The sequence below is a fragment of the Ammodytes marinus genome, assembly GCF_949987685.1.
Source record: "Ammodytes marinus genome assembly, chromosome: 18".
Classification (NCBI taxonomy): domain Eukaryota; kingdom Metazoa; phylum Chordata; class Actinopteri; order Uranoscopiformes; family Ammodytidae; genus Ammodytes; species Ammodytes marinus.
In genome coordinates, this window is record NC_137222.1 from 2,676,145 (window position 1) to 2,696,144 (window position 20,000).

Consider the following 20,000-nt stretch of genomic DNA (forward strand, 5'->3'; position numbering starts at 1 on the left):
GCATACACTGTATATAAAAAAGGTTAAAGCTGGGGTGGAGGATGTGGGGAGAAAATGGCAGTTGGGATAGAGATTCGAATCCAAATACCTCAACCGCTCCACTTGTTCTCTTTGGTCCCTCCCCTATGGTCCCTCCCTGACACGCTCTACACACCAACAAAGTCGTGCCAAAGTGAATGGACAGTCCCAACAGCCAATAAGAACAGAGAATCGGAGCCTCGCTCTGATTGGTCAAAGTGTACAGCTCATGTTAACTTTGTTGACCAATCAGAAATCATATACCCCAGCTTTAATACACGGTCTAGGCTGTATGAATATGCATACTTGTGAATATTATATTACATTTCTACCAAGTCTGTTCTGAAAAATTCCCAATAAATTCAACACACTGCACCTTTAATAAAGCAGATAATTAAATTTGTTTTTATAGATTATGCTTTATTAGAAAGTTGTACCAGAAAAAAAATATTAAAACTAATACTGAGCTGAATATGAACTTATGTAGGTCTGTATGAATACTACATCTTATATTCAGCTCTGGAAACAAATTGAGAGACCACTCCAAATGTTCAGTGTCTCTCGTTTGACTATTCATAGGCATACGTTTGAGTAGAATGAACATTTTGGTTTTATACTATAAACTACTGACAACATTTCTACCAAATTCCAATCAATTTTTTTGTCATTAAGAGCATTTTTTAATAAGTAATGTAGAGATGAAGATTTAAGAAAAATCCAGACTGGTCTCTTGATTTTTTCCAGAGCTATATATGTGGCTATAATTGTAATAATCTTAAACATAAAATCAGCAGTATGTTTTGATGTACATATTAACCATGAAACAGTGCGGACATAGTGGACAACACAACTGGTTTATTATTGTTATTATTAAGCATGAAGGTTACGTAGTTTTCCAATCTGACATGGATGACATGCACACAGCTTAGTAAATAGAGCCGCTTACGATAACTGACTGAATGTATGGTCTCCACTTCTTTAGTTCCATGCACCCGGACAGTTAGTTCGTTAGACTGAAAAACCAGCCTCCAGTTACTACACAATATTTCAAAGGTTTTTTTGTAAAATGCTCCAGGTTGAAAAATACAGGTTCAGTTCAGCGTCAAGTCCTATAAAATACTCCTCGGTCGAACAGCGGATATACAAATCGTTTTTTTTTTTTTTCCACAAGGTGTGATTGTGTGTGTGTGTGGTGTGAGTGAGTTAAGACTGAGTTTTCCTATTGTAGCTTGTATTGTGGTAGAGTTTGTGCCCCTGCTATGATGTAATAGTGGTTCTACGGAAGAGGATTAGGGACAAAAATAAGAGAAGAAAGTTTTAATTTTTTTAATTTTGCAATTTGCTTTCATTATTATTTAGACTGAAAGCAGACGTCCTCTAAGCATTATAATAACATTGCTCTCTATGTGCAGCGGGCCGTGAGACGAGAGCACAGGGACCGGCTACAAAGGGAAACACCCAAGAGAAACATATTCAATCACCTTCACTCTGATACAGTGCAGCTATTAGTGGAGCTTAGAGGACGTCTGCTTTCAGTCAAAATGAGGTTGTAGCCCATTGTCTGTCTGTCTGTCTGTCTGTCTGTCTGCCCATGGAGCCCATTGTCTGTCTGTCTGTCTGTCTGTCTGTCTGTCTGTCTGTCTGTCTGTCTGTCTGTCTGTCTGTCTGTCTGTCTGCCTTACGACCATAGCAAAGATGCATCGTTTGGGTTTTAACAACGTTTTGCTTATGAGTTATTGATCCAATAAATTTGAATCTGTCAATTTCTTTCCAACTTTACCGCAGTCTTGAAATGTGGAGCTTACTCTCGACATTCTGACTTTATTTACAAAGTGCATAAAAAAAACTTCCTACTAAAAAAAAATGTCTCTCTCATTTTTGTCCCTAGTGGCTTCCGTAGATAGTGGTTCTGCCCGGTTGTGACTGGACCAATAATATTGCACTAGTAAAAACAACAACAAAAAAAAACAACCTTTCCCGTGTTGGTCCGTTATATATATATATCGCCTTAAAATGACAGAAAAAGAATGCTACATATTTTCAAATATACAGTATTTCACCTGAAATTATTATTTTTTCCAGAGTAACATTATGATAAATAAATAACTCTCAAACATAGAAGTCCTACATATACATGTTTTACAGTATGTACACACTGAGACACATCCACGGCTCATGAATGGTCTTCTTCAAAATCCCAAAAAATGTGCGAAAAAAACATTCAATGCAGCAGCCACAAACGGCCGAATGGGGGGCAACAATATGTGCAGCAAAAAAAAATATTAAAAATTAAAATTACACCAGAAATTCCAACGCAAAAAATAATACAACTTTTTGAAGCAACAGGTTCAATTTATGCTCTCATTGCATTTACTGTTAAATACATTTTTTCGATCCATTCGTACAAAGATTGGATTATATTAGAATTTTTAAAAAAAAACTCTTCAAAGCAATAAGTAATACTCCCAGTACAATTGTCAAATTATTACCATAATAAAAGGATGGATACGGAAATTAATCAAAAGGTTTTCAAACTGTAAGGGTGTTTTTTAGGACATTCAAAAAAAAATCCTCAATTCAGAAATTCAGAGCAGAGGTTTTTTTTATTTAAATTTTGAGCCAATAAAGTTTGTTGAAATTATATTGAATTTAAATGTAATCTTGACATTTTTAAAGTATCAATTATAGTTGCATGTGTACACTGCAGATAGGAACTTCTAATATGGTAATTTGGCTTATTTTAAATTGTGCCAATGGGGAATTTACATCTTCCAAAGCAGCAATGCATTTTGGGACATGTAGTTCCAAAAATGTTCCAAAAAATTAGCACATAATTTACCTAGCAAATAGAAGTAAGATTCCGAATAAAAACAGGCAGTTTGCAGACCCCTGATCCAAAATACTTCAAATGTTTGGCACATTTACTTTAAATTATTTTCATATCCTGATAACGCCTACTGTATGTACGGACGTGTGTTGGCCTGCACATACAGCAGTCCTATATACCTTGAAAATAAACACACACACAAAAAAAAATCCCTGCACTACACAGGTGTCTCAAATGTAGCAACATGAGCTGGTAAACTACAGTAGGCCTATATTATACTTCCACCTTTAAAACTAGTGCAAAAACAACAACAATGAGGTTATACAGTTGATTGACTTGAGTATTGATAGAATGGTTTGGCTATTTGTGGATGGGGTTGAAGATGTTGCCATAGTAACAGACCCTAATGTGTTGTATGGAAGCTGGCCATTAAAAGACAGTGTGGTAAAATGAATTTCACTCAATACATCCTTAGAAAAAATATTTAGGACGTCCCGATTCTTTTGGCCAGATTTAGCATGGTCAGAAATTGCCGGATGTCCTACTACATCCGGCCGAGATCAGCACGCTATTTGGGCGATTCTGACCCACAATCCAGTGCGTAACGGAAGTGACGTCACATCGGGGATGCGACGGATATAAAAGCAAGAGGCAAGATCAAGGTGCAATGTTATGAAGAAAAACAATAGGCCCTAAGTAAAAGTATGTCCCAACTGTGTATGCTTACTGCATCCTAACTAGATTATTTTCATGGTAATAATCATACAGCTATAGCTCTCACGTGTGATTGTGAATTGTGAATGTCGATAGTCAGCCTGCTATCGGTGTATGAATGTGTGTGTGAATGGTAACGTGTAAATGGGAACAGGTCTCCCTTGTAAAAGAGTCTCCGGTCTCAATGGGATTTACCTGTATAAATAAAATACAGAATGATTCCAGTCCAGTCTACATATTCAACATACATTCATCTTGAATCATTTCCTACTAAAAAAAATACTGAAATATTAACATAGATATTGAACTGGAATAAAAACTAAATAAAACCCTCCCGGTGTCCAGACCAGTAGTCTGAAACGAACCACGCTCCTCTGCTGAAAATACTGTGTCCGCCATGTTTTACTGTATACCACACACTGTATGTGTACTGTAGCAAACAGTGGCAACAGCAGCTCTAGTGGACAATCCGAGGTATTGCAAAGCAGATGAAATATATAAAGGGATCGTTGCATGTGGACTTCTGTACAATATAGTAATAATGAGTTGTTGTTGATTTAAAATGTTGCGTGCCCTGTTTTTCCGGCATGTCCTTGGGGGTGTGTGTGTGTGTGTGTGTGTGTGTGTGTGTGTGTGGGTGTGTGTGTGTGTGTGTGTGTGTGTGTGTGTGTGTGTGTGTGTGTGTGTGTGTGCGTGTGTGTGTGTGTGTGTGTGTGTGTTTAAAACATTTAGGATGGAAACAGAAGATAAAAGTCATTGAGTTTTTTGGCCTTTTTCTTCAAACCCGTGTCGGACTGTTCTGAGGATGAATCAGCGGTTTTGTCCTGAGCTCATGAGTGTAGATGCTTGGACAGTGTGTGTGTGTGTGTGTGTGTGTGTGTGTGTGTGTGTGTGTGTGTGTGTGTGTGTGTGTGTGTGTGTGTGTGTGCGTCTGCTTCTGTGTGTGTGCGGGTGTGTGTGTGCATCTGCATCTGCGTCTGCTTCTGCGTGTGTGTGTGTGTGTGTGTGTGTGTGTGTGTGTGTGTGTGTGTGTGTGTGTGTGTGTGTGTGTGTGTGTGTGTACAGATGGACGGATGTGTGTGAGTGTTGTCCCGTTTCTCGAGATAAATTTTAAGGCTTAACAATATCTGAATTTAATCCTTTTCGTTTGTCTAAATAGTTAATGTATCGACGTATTCTATAAAAGTTTTTACTGTAAAAGAGTCATGCTACAGAATTGTCTTTAGTTGGCTGGATGGATCCGTCTTGGCCAGATATAGTCCATTCCTCTTGGGACCAACCCATCTCAACAGTATTCTCTAACATTGTTCATGCTAAAATACTATACAAGTCGGGATAAGTCTAAATGTTCAAGGCTTTTTGGGGGTTTTGGGGCTTAAACTAGAACTCTGAAGTTTGAAGGAAAGCTGCCTATACATTCGAGCCAAATAATTATCTTCTGTTTGGATAACTTGTCATATGTAATGAAAGTGTATCTTTCATATGTATAAAACAATTTAAAATGTTGAGTTCTATAGACTTAGAATTTCAAACAATAACAGTTGTTACATTTACTAATTCTCTGTCATACAGAAAACAATCAAAAACCAAGTCGGTCAAAAATGTTAATTCAAACCTAAACAGTGTTAAAAACTGTATGAGAAACTTTCTGAACAAAAAATAATAAATTGCCGCAACTTTTACTATTTGGAATTCTTAGTATTTAGAACTCAAAACTTAAAGTCGCATTACAAATGAATAAGTTATCTCAACCAAAGACAATACGTTGTTGACTCAAACATGTCAGCAGTTTTCCTAAGAGGTTAAGAATTTCCGTTCTAGCCTCAAGACTCAAAAACCTAGCGCAAACATCCCCTCAACAATTAAAAAAATGTTCCTCACTTTTTTCAATTCTACAGTTTTTCATCTTCTCTTAGTATAGTGCAGTTCCAGCGATCATGTTGTCCCATCGTCCGGGATCCAGGGTGTCCTTCATACTCCCTTAGCCCCAAATCTGAAGCTCATTTTGGGCCTAGCAACCCTCCACTGCCTTCCTTGGTGCTGCCAGTGCGACCCCAACATCCAGCTGCAATGCTCATACTCCGCTGAGTAGGCGGTCCGACCCCTTTATCCCGATCCATTTCACACTGGCTCAAGGTGCGTTCAGTCCGGCCCGTTTGGTTGCTAGAAGCCGCCCCCGACCCAGCAGCAGAAGTGGATGCTCTGGTGCGGAAGATGTGGTTTCGTTTGCGTAGGAAGTCTCCCCCTCCCCCTCCCCCTGCCGCTACCACTCCACCAGCCCCTGCTTTCCCCCCGGCCGCCCCCAGACCAAAGCTGCCCTTACGGAGGACCATGCGCGCGCTGGCTGACTTGGCCGGACGGGAACGCTGGTTGTATTCCAGTTGGGACAGGTGGGAAGCGTAGCCGTCCGGGATGAACTGGAAGGAGAAGGATACGGGGAATTAGACAGATAACACACACACACACACACACACACACACACACACACAACACACACAGAAACACAAAATACATACATAAAACACACACACACACATACAAGTGGCACAACACACACACACACACACACACAACACACACATAAAATACACACACACAGAAACACAAAACACATACACACACACACACACACACAAAACACACACATTGGAAGAGATGGAAGAACAGTCAGAAGGGCGTATCATACACAAAAAAGTATGTCTTTTAAATGATAATTTTTTAATGTGTATTAGAGGCAAAATCACTTTTTGTCAAAATCAGTGAATATCTCCTGACGATCCGCTACCTGTTCGAACTCTGTGTGCACTAAAACAAACACAGAGCCTAGGCTGTGTATTAACACTGGATTTTTTTTTTTGCGCACAAATTATTACAGAAATGCAGTAAATGTATGGATATGTAAATGAATATGCCTTTGCAAAATAATTTCTTTAAATTCCATACCTGACACTGCTGCAGCATCTTCTTGGTTGGCCGTCCCACGATGTAGATGTGTGAGGGAGGCAGACCGATGGACGAGTAAACAGAGATGTCCTTAGTTGAACCGTAAGCAGCAAAGATCCTCATGTGGGCCTGAGCAGAGAGGAGATAGGTCAACGTTTAGACTGTATGGAGTTTTATAATAACGCTGCCTTAAAGCTAATAGTGCCTAACTTTTTTGTATGAATTAATGTTACATTGAAGCTATTGCTAAAATGAGTTGACACAAAGTTGATTAAGGCTATCTATCAGCTCCACAAAACTCTCTCTGTATTTCTCAGTATGGCAGCGTTTAGAAACTGGTGTCACTCCCCCTCCCCCCCTCCCCCCTCCTCGACACTGGTGCAGGAGCTCAGAAAAATCCCCAAGAAGAGCCCAAGAAATGTTTCAGTTGTTGATTCTACTGCTAAGAAAAAAAAAACCTGGACGTACAGCAGGAGGTATAAAATCCATGCGTGATCACCAAGTACTCAGAATTCCTCATGGGGGGGAGAGACAGAAGTTACGCACTACAGCTTTAAACTAAACCAACCCATTCTCACCTCGTTTATAAGCGTCTTGAGGAAGTTGGCCTTGTGCCGTAGCGGGTCGTGAACCAAACCGTCGCAGAATGACACGATGCCGTGAGGGAAGTTATGCTGCGACAGCCACGCCACCACGCGCTGCTTCTGCATGTCGGGACGTCCCGTCACGTACACGATCAGATAGCCAAGGTCCTGCCAGTATCTGGAAAATAAAATATATAAGATACATAACATGTTTATTTATTTATTTATTTATTTATTTTCATCTTTTATTTATTTTTACGTTGATTTTGTGTATGTTGTGATGGTGTTTATTTGTTTGTGTGTATTGTGAAAAAAAAAATATATATATTATATAATATATGAAATAATAAGATAAATGTAAGGATAGCGTAAATTCACGCAGAGCATGGATAGTTTAATATATAGTATCCTGTGTGTGTGTGTGTGTGTGTGTGTGTGTGTGTGTGTGTGTGTGTGTGTGTGTGTGTGTGTGTGTGTGTGTATGTGTGTGTGTGTGTGTGTGTGTGTGCGTGTGTGTCATTGTGCAAAACTTCTTTCAACATAAAAACTGAAATGACATGAAAATTCCACATATTGAGCATTTAAAAGGTGGAGTCAGTGATTCTGGAGAACGCTTGTTGTCAAAATCAGTGAATATCTCCTCACGATCCGCTACCTGTCTGTCCTGTTAAAAAGAATGGTGTCATTACCCAGCCTAGGCTCTGTATACTGGCATGTAAACAAAGGGGCCACCTTGACAAGTATTACAACATGCCTGTTTACAGAGCCTAGGCTGTGTATTAACACTGGATCAACAACAAACATATCGTGAAGTGTGAGCGAGCTACTGTTGCCTGTGTGTGTGTGTGTGTGTGTGTGTGTGTGTGTGTGTGTGTGTTCGTTCGTTCGTTCGTTCGTGACTGAGTGAGTGAGTGAGTGAGTGAGTGAGTTTGTCTGTGTATAAGTGTATAAGTGTGTGTGTGTGTGTGTGTGTGAGATAGAGAGCGAATGTGTGTGTGTGTATGTGTGTGCGTGCGTCTGTGTGTGTGTGTTTGTGTGTGTGTGTGTGTGTGTGTGTGCGTGCGTCTGTGTGTGCGTGTTTGTGTGTGTGTGTGTATATAAACCTTACCTCACCACATCCACGGCTCCAGCCCTGACCTTCGGGTCGCTGCCCATGATGGAAACACTCGCTGCAAACGAACCGTCGATACTGAACACGACAAACTCTGTTCCTTTGGGCACCACCGTCAGGTAGCTGTCTGCTGACGTGTGGTCGCCCCTGAGAGAGAGAGAGAGAGAGAGAGAGAGAGAGAGAGAGAGAGAGAGAGAGAGAGAGAGAGAGAGAGAGAGAGAGAGAGAGAGAGAGAGAGCAGGGAAAAGGATGGTTTAACAGTGTTTTCTAAATGTGTTGTTTCTTAAAGGTGCAGTGTGTAATATGACATCATCAAGAAAGTTCTACAAAGTTCTAGAATGCAACGCTCCCTGGGTAACCCCACCCCTTTTGAATAATAACAGAAGCTACAGTGGCCTTCAAGGACAAGAACAATTCAAAATTTTAAACAATGCACCTGATGACATTCCAACTATGACACTTTCAAGATGGCGGCACTAGGCCTTGGTCCAAAATATGCAGAAATATGGACATATATGAGACCCTTTCTAAGGGAAAAAATAATAATTCAAAAAAAAATTTCAGCTATTATGCACTAAATTAAATGTACTTATGGATATTATAATTACTTTCTACAAAATCTGCTAGGAAATAAAACCCAAAATTCTACACACTGCAGGTTTAAAGGTGCACTACGCAGTTTCAGAGGAGGGAGATTTGGTGTTAAAGGTGGAGTCAGTGATTCTAGAGAATGGCTTGAAAAACAATTCTAAGACAACGTTTTTGTTAGAACATTTTGATAATTTTATTCAAATTCAAATCAATATTCAAAACTTGTGAGTATTAATTAACTTTTGCGTGACAACTCTATTTCAAACTGCCCTGCACACAGAAAAAGGTTTTGATTTTTACTGGAAGTTGTAAAGTTTGCTGGAAGTCTTTTTGTGCTTATTCAAATATTTGTTTGAGTGAAACTGTTTTAATGCAAAAAACACACATTTCCAAGTAAGGAATAGTTTTGTAAGACATTTTTTTTGGTGCAAGATAAGTATTATGCTCGGCGTGTTTGATGTAAAGTTGTCTGGTTATATAGTGTGTAGAGTTCCCAACAACAGCCAAACGTTTCAGCAATATGTAGTGGCTAAGAAATCAGAAAAATCTGTAATAACGTAGAAATGTTATCGTGAAAGTAGGAGATGTATAAGTCGTAAAATATACGTGTTTTAACAGCGTATCGTACCTGACGACCATCTCGACCGGATAGACCCCGATCCCGAGTCTCTTGCCTTCAGAATATTTTATTTATTTATGCACGCCTCAGCTACAAACCTTTGACTGTTTAATTTCGTCCTATTTCACTTCCAACTGTTCTTGTTTTAATTGATTCACCTGCTTTATTCTTGATACTCCATTCCTTTACGTCACTTTTAGATTATTTCTGTCATTTTCCAATTTATAGACAATACCTTACCTGACGACCATCTTGACAGGATAGACCCCGATCCCGAGTCTCTTGCCCTCGGGGACCACACAGGAGACGCGTCCGCTGCTGTTGGTCAGCAGAGTGTCAAAGTAAACCCACTCTCCAGAGGGAGGCTGGGTCATGATGTGGATGTCAATCTGAAACAATAAAATAAAATAAAATGATTTAAACCTGCAGTGTGTAGAATTTTGGGTTTTATTTCCCAGCAGATTTTGTAGAAAGTAATTATAATATCGAAATGTACATTTAATTTAGTGCATAATAGCTGAAAAAAATGTTTTGAATTATTATTTTTTCCCTTAGAAAGGGTCTCATATATGTCCATATTTCTGCATATTTTGGACCAAGGCCTAGTGCCGCCATCTTGAAAGTGTCATAGTTGGAATGTCATCAGGAGCATTGTTTAAAATTTAGAATTGTTCTTGTCCTTGAAGGCCACTGTAGCTTCTGTTATTATTCGAAAGGGTTGGGGTTACCCAGGGAGCGTTGCATTCTAGAACTTTGTAGAACTTTCTTGATGATGTCATATTACACATTGCACCTTTAAATAAATATATAAACAAATATCTGTGTGACCTGAGTGAATGCAAAGATCTTTTTTTATACTGACTTATTTTTTTTATTTTTTCAACAACAACAAAATAAAAAATATACAATCATATGAAAAAGTTTGGGAACCCCTCTCAGCCGGCATTATAATTGACTCTGCTTTCACACAAAAAATATAAAAGTGGTATGTCTTTAATTTACCAGGAACAGCTAAGTACTGGGATGTTTTCCAAACAAAGATTTTTTGAAAAGCAGTATTTGGTTGTATGAAATAAAATAAAATGTGAAAAACTGGCTGTGCAAAAATGTGGGTACCCTTGTGGTTTTGTTGATTTTAATGCCTGTAACAGCATGTAAAACTGATGATTTTAAACACAAAGTTGGTTGGATTATGTTGTTAAGCCTTGAACCTCATAGAATTGTCTGTTTAATCATGAGAAAATGTATTTTAGGTGCCTAAATGCAAGTTGCACTTCTCTTTGACTCTCTGCTGAAGTGAGACAGAATGGGATCTTCAAAACAGCTCCCAAAAGATCTTAAAAACAAAGATTATTCATTGTCATGGTTTAGGGGAAGGCTACAAGAAGCTTTCCCAAAGGTTTCAATTGTCAATTTCTACTGTAAGGAACGTTGTCAGGGAATGGAAGGACACAGGCACAGTTGCAGTTAAACCCAGGTCTAGCAGACCAAGAAAAGTACAAGAGCGGCATATGCGGCGGATTGTGAGAATGGTTGCACACAACCCAAAGATCACCTCCAAAGACCTGCAAGAACATCTGGCTGCAGATTGTGTATCTGTACATGGTTCTACAATTCAGTGCAATTTGCACCAAAACATCTGTATGGCCGGGTGATGAGAAGGAAGCCCTTTCTGCGCCCACGCCACAGATACAGTTGCATGGAGTATGCAAAAGCTCATTTAGATAAGCCAGCTTCATATTGGAAGAAAATGCTTTGGACTGATGAGACAAAAATTAAGTTATTTGGTCTTTATAAAAAGCAGATGTTTTGGTGCAAATTGCGCTGAATTGTTGAACGATGTACAGATACACAATCTGCAGCCAGATGTTCTTGCAGGTCTTTGGAGGTGATCTGTGGGTTGTGTGCAACCATTCTCACAATCCTCCACCTATGCCGCTCCTGTTTTTTTCTTGGTCTGCCATGCCCAGGTTTAACTGCCACTATGCCTGTGTCCTTCCATTTCCTGACAACGTTCCCTACAGTCGAAATTGACAATTGAAACCTTTGGGAAAGCTTCTTGTAGCCTTCCCCTAAACCATGACAATGAGCCATCTTTGTTTTTCAGATCTTTTGGGAGCTGTTTTGATGATCCCATTCTGTCTCACTTCAGCAGAGAGTCAAAGGGAAGTGCAACTTGCATTTAGGCACCTAAAATACATTTTCTCATGATTAAACAGACAATTATATGAGGTTCAAGGCTTAACAATATAATCCAACCAACTTTGTGTTTAAAGTCATCAGTTTTACATGCTGTTACAGGCATTAAAATCAACAAAACCACAAGGGTACCCATATTTTTGCACAGCCAGTTTTTCACATTTTATTTTATTTCATACAACCAAATACTGCTTTTCAAAAAATCTTTGTTTGGAAAACATCCCAGTACTTAACTGTTCCTGGTAAATTAAAGACATACCACTTTTATATTTTTTTTGTGAAAGCAGAGTCAATTATAATGCCGGCTGAGAAGGGTTCCCAAACTTTTTCATATGACTGTATACAAATACAACAGTGCATCATTTCAGAAATATTTTGTCAACTATTCATTCACACAAAAGTTTCACTGGTGGAAATGCATGTCTCTACAAGGCAAAACACATCTTGGTGGTGACACAAACACAATCCATTTTTTCCCCAGTAGGTCGAGAATAAACGAGTCCTTAGAATTAGTCAGAAAGTCATTCTCTCCATACTTTGAAGATAATTAAATTCCTATTATTGTATGACATTAAGTTTTTATTTGTATTTATTTATTTTAATATAAACTTTGTTAGTCCCCAGCTGTGCATAGTTGTCGTTACCTTCTAGATATTATAAAGCCTATTTTCTTGTGATACACTGTATATTTTTGGGGTTTTGTGCCTAAATGTTGTTGTTATGTCTTAACTACGCATACTGTAAATAGAGAGAGAGAGAATTTATCAACAACGAAGAATGAAAGAAAGAAAAACAATACAAAATCTATACTCTGTACAACCTTAGTGACACAGATGGTAACATCAATACTGAACTAATTCATTTATGTTCTACATATGTGTTGTTAACCCCCCAGCTGGGCATAGTGTTGGTTACCTTCTCCCCAGTGAGAGTGACCATGTCCTGGGTTAGGGTTAGGGGGTTAGGGGGTTAGAGGGTTAGGTTTGGGTTAGGGTTAGATGGTTAGGGGGTTAGAGGGTTAGGTTTGGGTTAGGGTTAGATGGTTAGGGGGTTAGAGGGTTAGGTTTGGGTTAGGGTTAGGGGGTTAGGGGGTTAGGGGGTTAGAGGGTTAGGTTTGGGTTAGGGTTAGGGGGTTAGGGGGTTAGAGGGTTAGGTTTGGGTTAGGGTTAGATGGTTAGGGGGTTAGAGGGTTAGAGTTAGAGGGTTAAAGGGTTAAAGGGTTAGGGTTAGAGGGTTAGGGTTATGTAGGGTTAGGGTTAGAGGGTTAGAGGGTTAGATGGTTAGAGGGTTAAAGGGTTAAAGGGTTAGATGGTTAGAGGGTTAGAGGGTTAAAGGGTTAGAGGGTTAAAGGGTTAAAGGGTTAGGGTTAGGGTTAGAGGGTTAGGGTTATGTAGGGTTAGGGTTAGAGGGTTAGGGTTATGTAGGGTTAGGGTTAAAGGGTTAAAGGGTTAGAGGGTTAAATGGTTAAAGGGTTAGCTGGTTAGGGCTATGTGTTGGTTACCTTCTCCCCAGTGAGAGTGACCATGTCCAGGGTTAGGGTTAGGGGGTTAGAGGGTTAGATGGTTAGATGGTTAGGGTTATGTAGGGTTAAGGTTAGGGTTAGGGGGTTAGATGGTTAGAGGGTTAGTGTTAGAGGGTTAGGGTTAGAGGGTTAGATGTTAGAGGGTTAGGGTTAGAGGGTTAGATGGTTAGAGGGTTAAGGTTAGGGTTAGAGGGTTAAAGGGTTAGGATTAGGGGGTTAGGGTTAAAGGGTTAAAGGGTTAGGGTTAAAGGATTAGAGGGTTTAGGGTTAAAGGGTTAGGGTTAGGGTTAGGGTTAGGGGGTTAGATGGTTAGAGGGTTAAGGTTAGGGTTAGGGGGTTAGATGTTAGAGGGTTAAGGTTATGTGGTCGTTACCTTCTCCCCAGTGAGAGTGACCATGTCCAGGGGTCCGTACATGAACCGTCCCGTCACAGTCTGTGTCCCGTCTTCACTGAACACAGCGTCGCTCAGTCGGTGGTTCGCTGTCACATTCTGACGCACAGAGAGAGACACAGACACATTTTAATCTGTTGTGTTTTTTAATTAATTTTTTTTCTTAGACATATTTTTTTACTATGCTTTCTTACTTAAACACAGGAATTCAGAATATTTCTATACTAGGTTCATGACTAGGGTTGCAAAGGGGTGGAAAGTTTCCGGTAAATTTCCGGAAACTTTCCACGGGAACTTTCGCTCGGGAATTTTGGGAATATTCAAAATTGGGAATTATAGGAATTAACTAAATGGCGGTCATTTAAATGATTATTTTTTTCATATCCAAACATAAATCTAAACATATAAACACTATGTTTTGTCATAGGCAGACAGACATCCATGCAAACTAATACAATAAAAAACATTACATTTGAACAGATTTATTTGTAAGCAGAACTTTATCAAGTTTTGATTATTTTATGAACAATCAATAATTTCACTGAACAACAAAAATATGAATATTGTGTAAAATATAACACATCTTTCTGACCCCACGCATTCAATAAATCAAGTAAAATCCCTCCCCCCCCCCCAGAATGCACAGTGCATGTAGGGGGCGTGGCCTCAGTACCCCTGCAGTAAGCAGTGTGCTATGTGCAACTTGCTAAGTGTACTTGCATGAATTCTGTTTGTTTTAGTCAAGATTTAGCTCAAATGTATTTTCCCAACTATATTTAAAATCACTGTTTAAGCCTCTGTAAACCTGGTCTAGTAAAAAGCAATATATGATATCAAGTTGGGTGTCTCAAAAAGCTTTAAAGAAAATCTGATTTGAAATTAAATGTTCATAAATACTATAAAACGTAGTTGAAAACACTGCTGTTTACTGTCTAGAACGTTTGCTAGGACTGAAATAACATAGTTAGAAGGATTAAGTGTTTGGGTTGCTTCAAATTTAGTAAATTCCTGTTTATTCCCGTTAATTCCCAATATTCCCGTTAATTCCCATAAATTCCCGTTAATTCCCATGGAAAGTTTCCAACTTTGAAAATTCCCGGAATTTTGCAACCCTATTCCTGACCAAGGGGACAAGATTATCTTAAAATATCTCTACACAGTCTTCACTTAGAGCAGCTGCCAAAATCCAGATGAGAAACGCTCTAAATTCAAAACTAAATGTTAATGAACTCAGAATTTAAAGCTATAGCGCGTAACTTTTTCATATAAATGAATGTAGTATATAGAGTAGTAGTATTTTAGAAGAATGAATAATAATTAGAAAAAAAACAAAAAAAAAACAAGTGGATATTTCTTACCCTGATCTTAACGTGCGTCCTCTTGCGTAGCCACTTCTCCCGAGGTTTAGACGGAGTGAATTCAGAAACTTCTTTCCCGTCCAGCTCCAGAATACTGGAGTTCTCGTGTCTCATCATCTGAAAAAATTAAAAGTAAAATAAGATTTAAATTACGAAGTCCTAAGAATTTGCGTCTATTACTTAAAGGTGGAGTCAGTGATTCTTGAAAATGTTTGTTGTTAAAATCCCCTTTATGTCAGAATCAGTGAATATCTCCTCACGATTCGCTCCCTGTCTGTACTGTGTGTGCGCTGAAAATAAATCTGTTGGTGTTAAACCTGCAGTGTGTAGAATTTTGGGTTTTATTCCCTAGCAGATTTTGTAGAAAGTAATTATAATATCCATAAGTACATTTAATTTAGTGCATAATAGCTGAAAAAAAAATTTGAATAGTTTTTTTTCCCCTAGAAAGGGTCTCATATATGTCCATATTTCTGCATATTTTGGACCAAGGCCTAGTGCCGCCATCTTGAAAGTGTCATAGTTGGAATGTCATCAGGTGCATTGTTTAAAATTTAGAATTGTTCTTGTCCTTGAAGGCCACTGTAGCTTCTGTTATTATTCGAAAGGGTTGGGGTTACCCAGGGAGTGTTGCATTCTAGAACTTTGTAGAACTTTCTTGATGATGTCATATTACACACTGCACCTTTAATACACAGCCTAGGCCAGGGGTCTCCAACAGGTCGATCGCGAGCTACCGGTAGCTCGCGGGTGGGTTTTCAGTAGCTCGCCTGATAGGTTGACCGACTTGTAAAAAAAAAAAAAAAAAAAAAAAAAATTTTTTTTTTTTTTTTTTTTTACAAGTTAAAAATCTGATGAAGGTAAATGCACCTCTTCCCATGGTCAAAACTTTGCGATTTGCGGTAAATAAATGTTCATGTGTCTCAAAGCGTTTCTCTATCAGCTGGTGTGTGTGCTGCTCTGCGGCTCTGCATGCGGCCATGCATGACTACGGCATGCACTGTCTTTGACCTTTGCATAAATGTATTTAATCATTTTAAGGGGAAAACACATTTTATTTATTATTTCAACTATTGAGTTATTTGTAGAACAGCATGCTAGTAGCCATACAAGATTTATTTTCAGAATTTTCAATGCTGCTTTATTTTTACGTTTTAAATTGGGAAATACATGTTCCAAAACGACCAATACCCTCTGTATTTAAGAAGAAATCAAGCAAGTAGGCTAATAATAACCATTAATGAATTATAGGTTATCACAGTATGCCTAATTGTCCATAATAATCTCACAACAGCCCCCTATCCAAAAAGGAACTTTAAAAATGTACAACTGTAAGGTCAGTTGTCTGTTTTATTCAAATAAGCAGTTGTTTATTTCTGTAGTGCGTATTGGCATCTTTGAGCAAAATACCCCCAAAATTTTCGACGCGCCGCGTTGCACCGCGCCTCCTCCACACCTGGGTGGTGACCACCTTGACTAAGACATTTCCTGGGGGAAACACTGTTGCGTCACAATAAGAAGTGTAATATAGACATTGATGTCAATTTTCAGTGATATGTGGCCCACAAAAAGTGTAAAGTAATGTGTTCTTGGACCTTTGATGGGAAATTATTTATGATAAGCATTGGGTATTGCAATTTCACACGTGTACAAACAGAAGCTTAATTCATTTGATGTGTGCTATGTAAATAAATATAAGCGATTTGATACAAGTAGCTCTTGGCCACTTACATTTTTTCAAAGTAGCTCTCAGTTGAAAAAAGGTTGGAGACCCCTGGCCTAGGCTATGTAAACGGTTATGTAAACAAAGGGTATGTAAACAAAGAGGGCCCACCATAGCTAGAAACATGCCAGTTTACAGAGCCTAGGCTATGTATTATTAACAGATTATTTTTCAGTGCACACAGTATGGACAGGTAGTGGATCGTGAGGAGACATTCACTGATTTTGACAAAGTTATTTTGACAACAAGCGTTCTCCAGAATCGCTGACTCCCCCTTTTAAAAGTCTCAGTATATTTTCATGATGTTTGTGCTTGCCTCAGCACTGCACAGTTTGAGCCAAACCTTATATAATGCTACAACAGGCTGCCAGTGTACAAAGTAGTAAAAAGTTTTACACGTTAAGTTTAGTGCTATGCTTGCTTTTTCTGACCCACCCAATTAGCCACAAGTCTCCTAAGTCTGTATACAGTATTTCTATAGCATCACAGCAATGAAATTACATTAAGAAAATCTAACCTTTAAAACTGACAATGAATAGCTGAGGCGACATTTTAGCTTTTTGGCCGGAGATCAGAAAGTTCCAATTCACTTAATTTCTACTCAACAAGATTCATGGCTTTGTCCTTTGCACATGACGCCATATTGTTTCTGGAGCTACGAATATCCAAACCAATTTTCATTAACATCCGCCCAATAATTGCTAAGATATTTCAGTCCGGACCAACGTTGGATCCCAATCGTTTTCCGCTGCTATCGAGGCTAAAAAAACACATTGTTAATTAAGTATTCAATTAGCAAAATTATTAACAGAAAGACTGAAATATATGCACTTGTGGTTTAGGAGGTAGAGAGTACCATAATACCCGGGTTCGATTTCCAACCCGTGCTGTTATCTACCTACATGTCAACTCCCTCTCCCTCTCTCTCTCCCTCTCTCTCTCTCTCTCTCTCTCTCTCTCTCTCTCTCTCTCTCTCTCTCTCTCTCTCTCTCTCTCTCCATTTCCACTCTATCTCTCAAACGATCAACTAAAAGGTTAAAACGCCTAAAATATCTACCAAATATCTTTTAAAAACAAAGTATTTCTGAACCTGTCTGAGTAGGAATGAGACCACGTCCGTAGACTCCCAGTACGATGCGTGGAAGAGGTGAGGCAGAGCGACCGTGGGAAAGGCTGTGAGCGCGTCAGGACAGTACAGAGCGTAGTCCATCCGCTTACTGCCCCACCACCGGGAGGCTACTGCACACACAGGACACAAAATGGAGGACAGAGATAGAGAGTTAGTTTTTATTATTACCTTTTATTCATATACAGGTGAATCCCATTGAGACCGGAGACTCTTTTGCAAGGGAGACCTGTTCCCATTCCCACGTTACCACTCACACACACATTCACACACCGATAGCAGCAGGCTAACTATCGACATTCACACGAGGCAAGGTGGGTGAAATGTCTTGCCCAATGACACAACAACCATGACACAAGTGGCAGAGCGGGGATCGAACCGCCAACCCTTCGATCATAGGCCAACCCGCTCTACCACCTGAGCCACAGTCGCCCACAAAGTTTAGGGGAATCAGAGGATACTGTATCTAGATCTGTATATTTGTGGAGTCCAGTGCAGATCTACTGTAGGTACGTCTACGTACTGCTCATCTAGAGGCGGAGAGTTGGGGGTTAGAGGGGAAAATAAAACACAGCTTCAGGAACAAGGGCGTAAATTTGGTCTCTATACCAAATTGGTAGAAATACAGCTCTGGAAAAAAATGAGAGACCACTCCAAATATTCAGTGACTCTCGTTTTACTATTTATAGGCATGTGTTTGAGTACAATTTGGGATTTATGGATGGAATTATCCATAATTTGGAATTATGGTTTTATTCTATAAACTACTGACAACATTTCCACCAAATTCCAATACACTTTTGTCATTAAAGAGTATTTTCAATGAGTTATGTAGAGATGAAGATTGAAGAAAAATCCAGAGTGGTCTCTTAATTTTTTCCAGAGCTGCATATGTCCCTACCAACATATTGTGAAGGACATATGCAAACCTACGCCCTATTTCAAGGGGTTACAGTAGGAGAAACTTATGACAGCGTATTGATGCCACTAGGGAAGAAAATAGATCAGTATATATCTTGTTAACACGTGATACATAGTACGTTTTAACTTGATAAAGATTGATCAAGCTACAACGCGATAAGAACTTATCACGTTGTAATTTACTGTCGGCTTTGCTGTGACGCTGCCAGCTTTCTCCTTCGTGCTTGTTCATTTTTTCTTTGCGATTCTGTCACAAATGTCTCACGTGGGCGGGTTTAATTTTGCAGGCGAGCGTCCCCATTGGCTAATGAGTTTTTTGAGTGACAGACAGCTCCAGTGAGAAAGCTGGGAGCGCTCCTGCACTTGCAAAGTCAACAGTGAGAAAGAAGCAGATGGAACTGTGAACAAAAGACGTGTTATCAAAATGGCAAATGACCAACAACAGTTTACGATGTCACCCAATGACTTGTTTGCAAGTGACAGGTTTTGCTTTTTGAGATTATTTTTAGTTTTAGACTTTTATTTTCTCTTGAATTTAAATATATTTTTTTTTTATTTTTATTTTTTTTGCTTGATATTTAAGACACAGATCTGCTTTGATACTGCACCACTATTTACAGGTCGAGTTTGTCATCGTGGGGAAAGGAAAACTATCGGAGAGAAAGGGAAACGGCCATAGGAAGGAAGGAAGGAAGGAAGGAAGGAAAGATCAAAAGGGAACGAGGATGTAGCCTAGCATCCTAGCATCCTTTCCCTTTTTACGTCCTCTTACTACATTTCCCAGGATACCTTTCTCTATGTTCTTTATCACCCCCGGCGACGGAGGCACCGAGCTGATGCTTATGATGTCAGCGATGATGTCAGAGGTGACATCATAGGTGGTGTCAGAGCTAGCGTCGGAGCTCAACTCAGAATCCACCCCGTTGGGTTTGGGTTTGGGGATAACCCTTTTGCGTTGGGATCGAGCGGAGTGCGATCGCCTTGCCGCAAACCTTTTGTAGGGCGATCTCAGGGTTGAAAGAATCGTGGGCCTTATATAGGGGTCGACTGTTGCTATGCGGACGTTTGAAAGGGAGGAAATGGACAATGGTCAAGTCAATTCAGTTCAGTTTTTATTTAAAGTGTCTACGAGGAACTTTATAATATTTTTAATGTCTCAGTTAAATTAGGAATAACCTCAAAATAGTTCAGCTTGTCATGTTTAGATAGTTAGTCAGCACTAACTGTTACTGTTTGAAGTTCTTCGTATGCGTACATCTCACATTTTTAAGTTTTTATACATAATGAACGATACATTTTTATGACATGAATGATAAGTTAGTATGTTCATCTCAAAATGATGTGAAGTCACAT

General features: G+C 39.3%; 1 protein-coding gene across 1 annotated transcript in view; it reads right to left on the reverse strand.

The window, feature by feature from the left end:
- Positions 1–5,559: 5,559 nt before the first annotated feature.
- pitpnm2 (phosphatidylinositol transfer protein, membrane-associated 2) overlaps positions 5,560–20,000 on the reverse strand; it is a gene marked incomplete at both ends in the record, with an annotated part of 39,587 nt that continues 25,146 nt past the window's right edge. Inside the window, 8 exons of the mRNA XM_080046569.1 lie at positions 5,560–5,976; positions 6,503–6,631; positions 7,081–7,264; positions 8,195–8,344; positions 9,648–9,796; positions 13,502–13,618; positions 14,878–14,994; positions 17,691–17,839. Coding sequence (XP_079902695.1) covers positions 5,560–5,976; positions 6,503–6,631; positions 7,081–7,264; positions 8,195–8,344; positions 9,648–9,796; positions 13,502–13,618; positions 14,878–14,994; positions 17,691–17,839 — 1,412 coding nt within the window. The remainder of the gene's footprint in view (positions 5,977–6,502; positions 6,632–7,080; positions 7,265–8,194; positions 8,345–9,647; positions 9,797–13,501; positions 13,619–14,877; positions 14,995–17,690; positions 17,840–20,000) is intronic.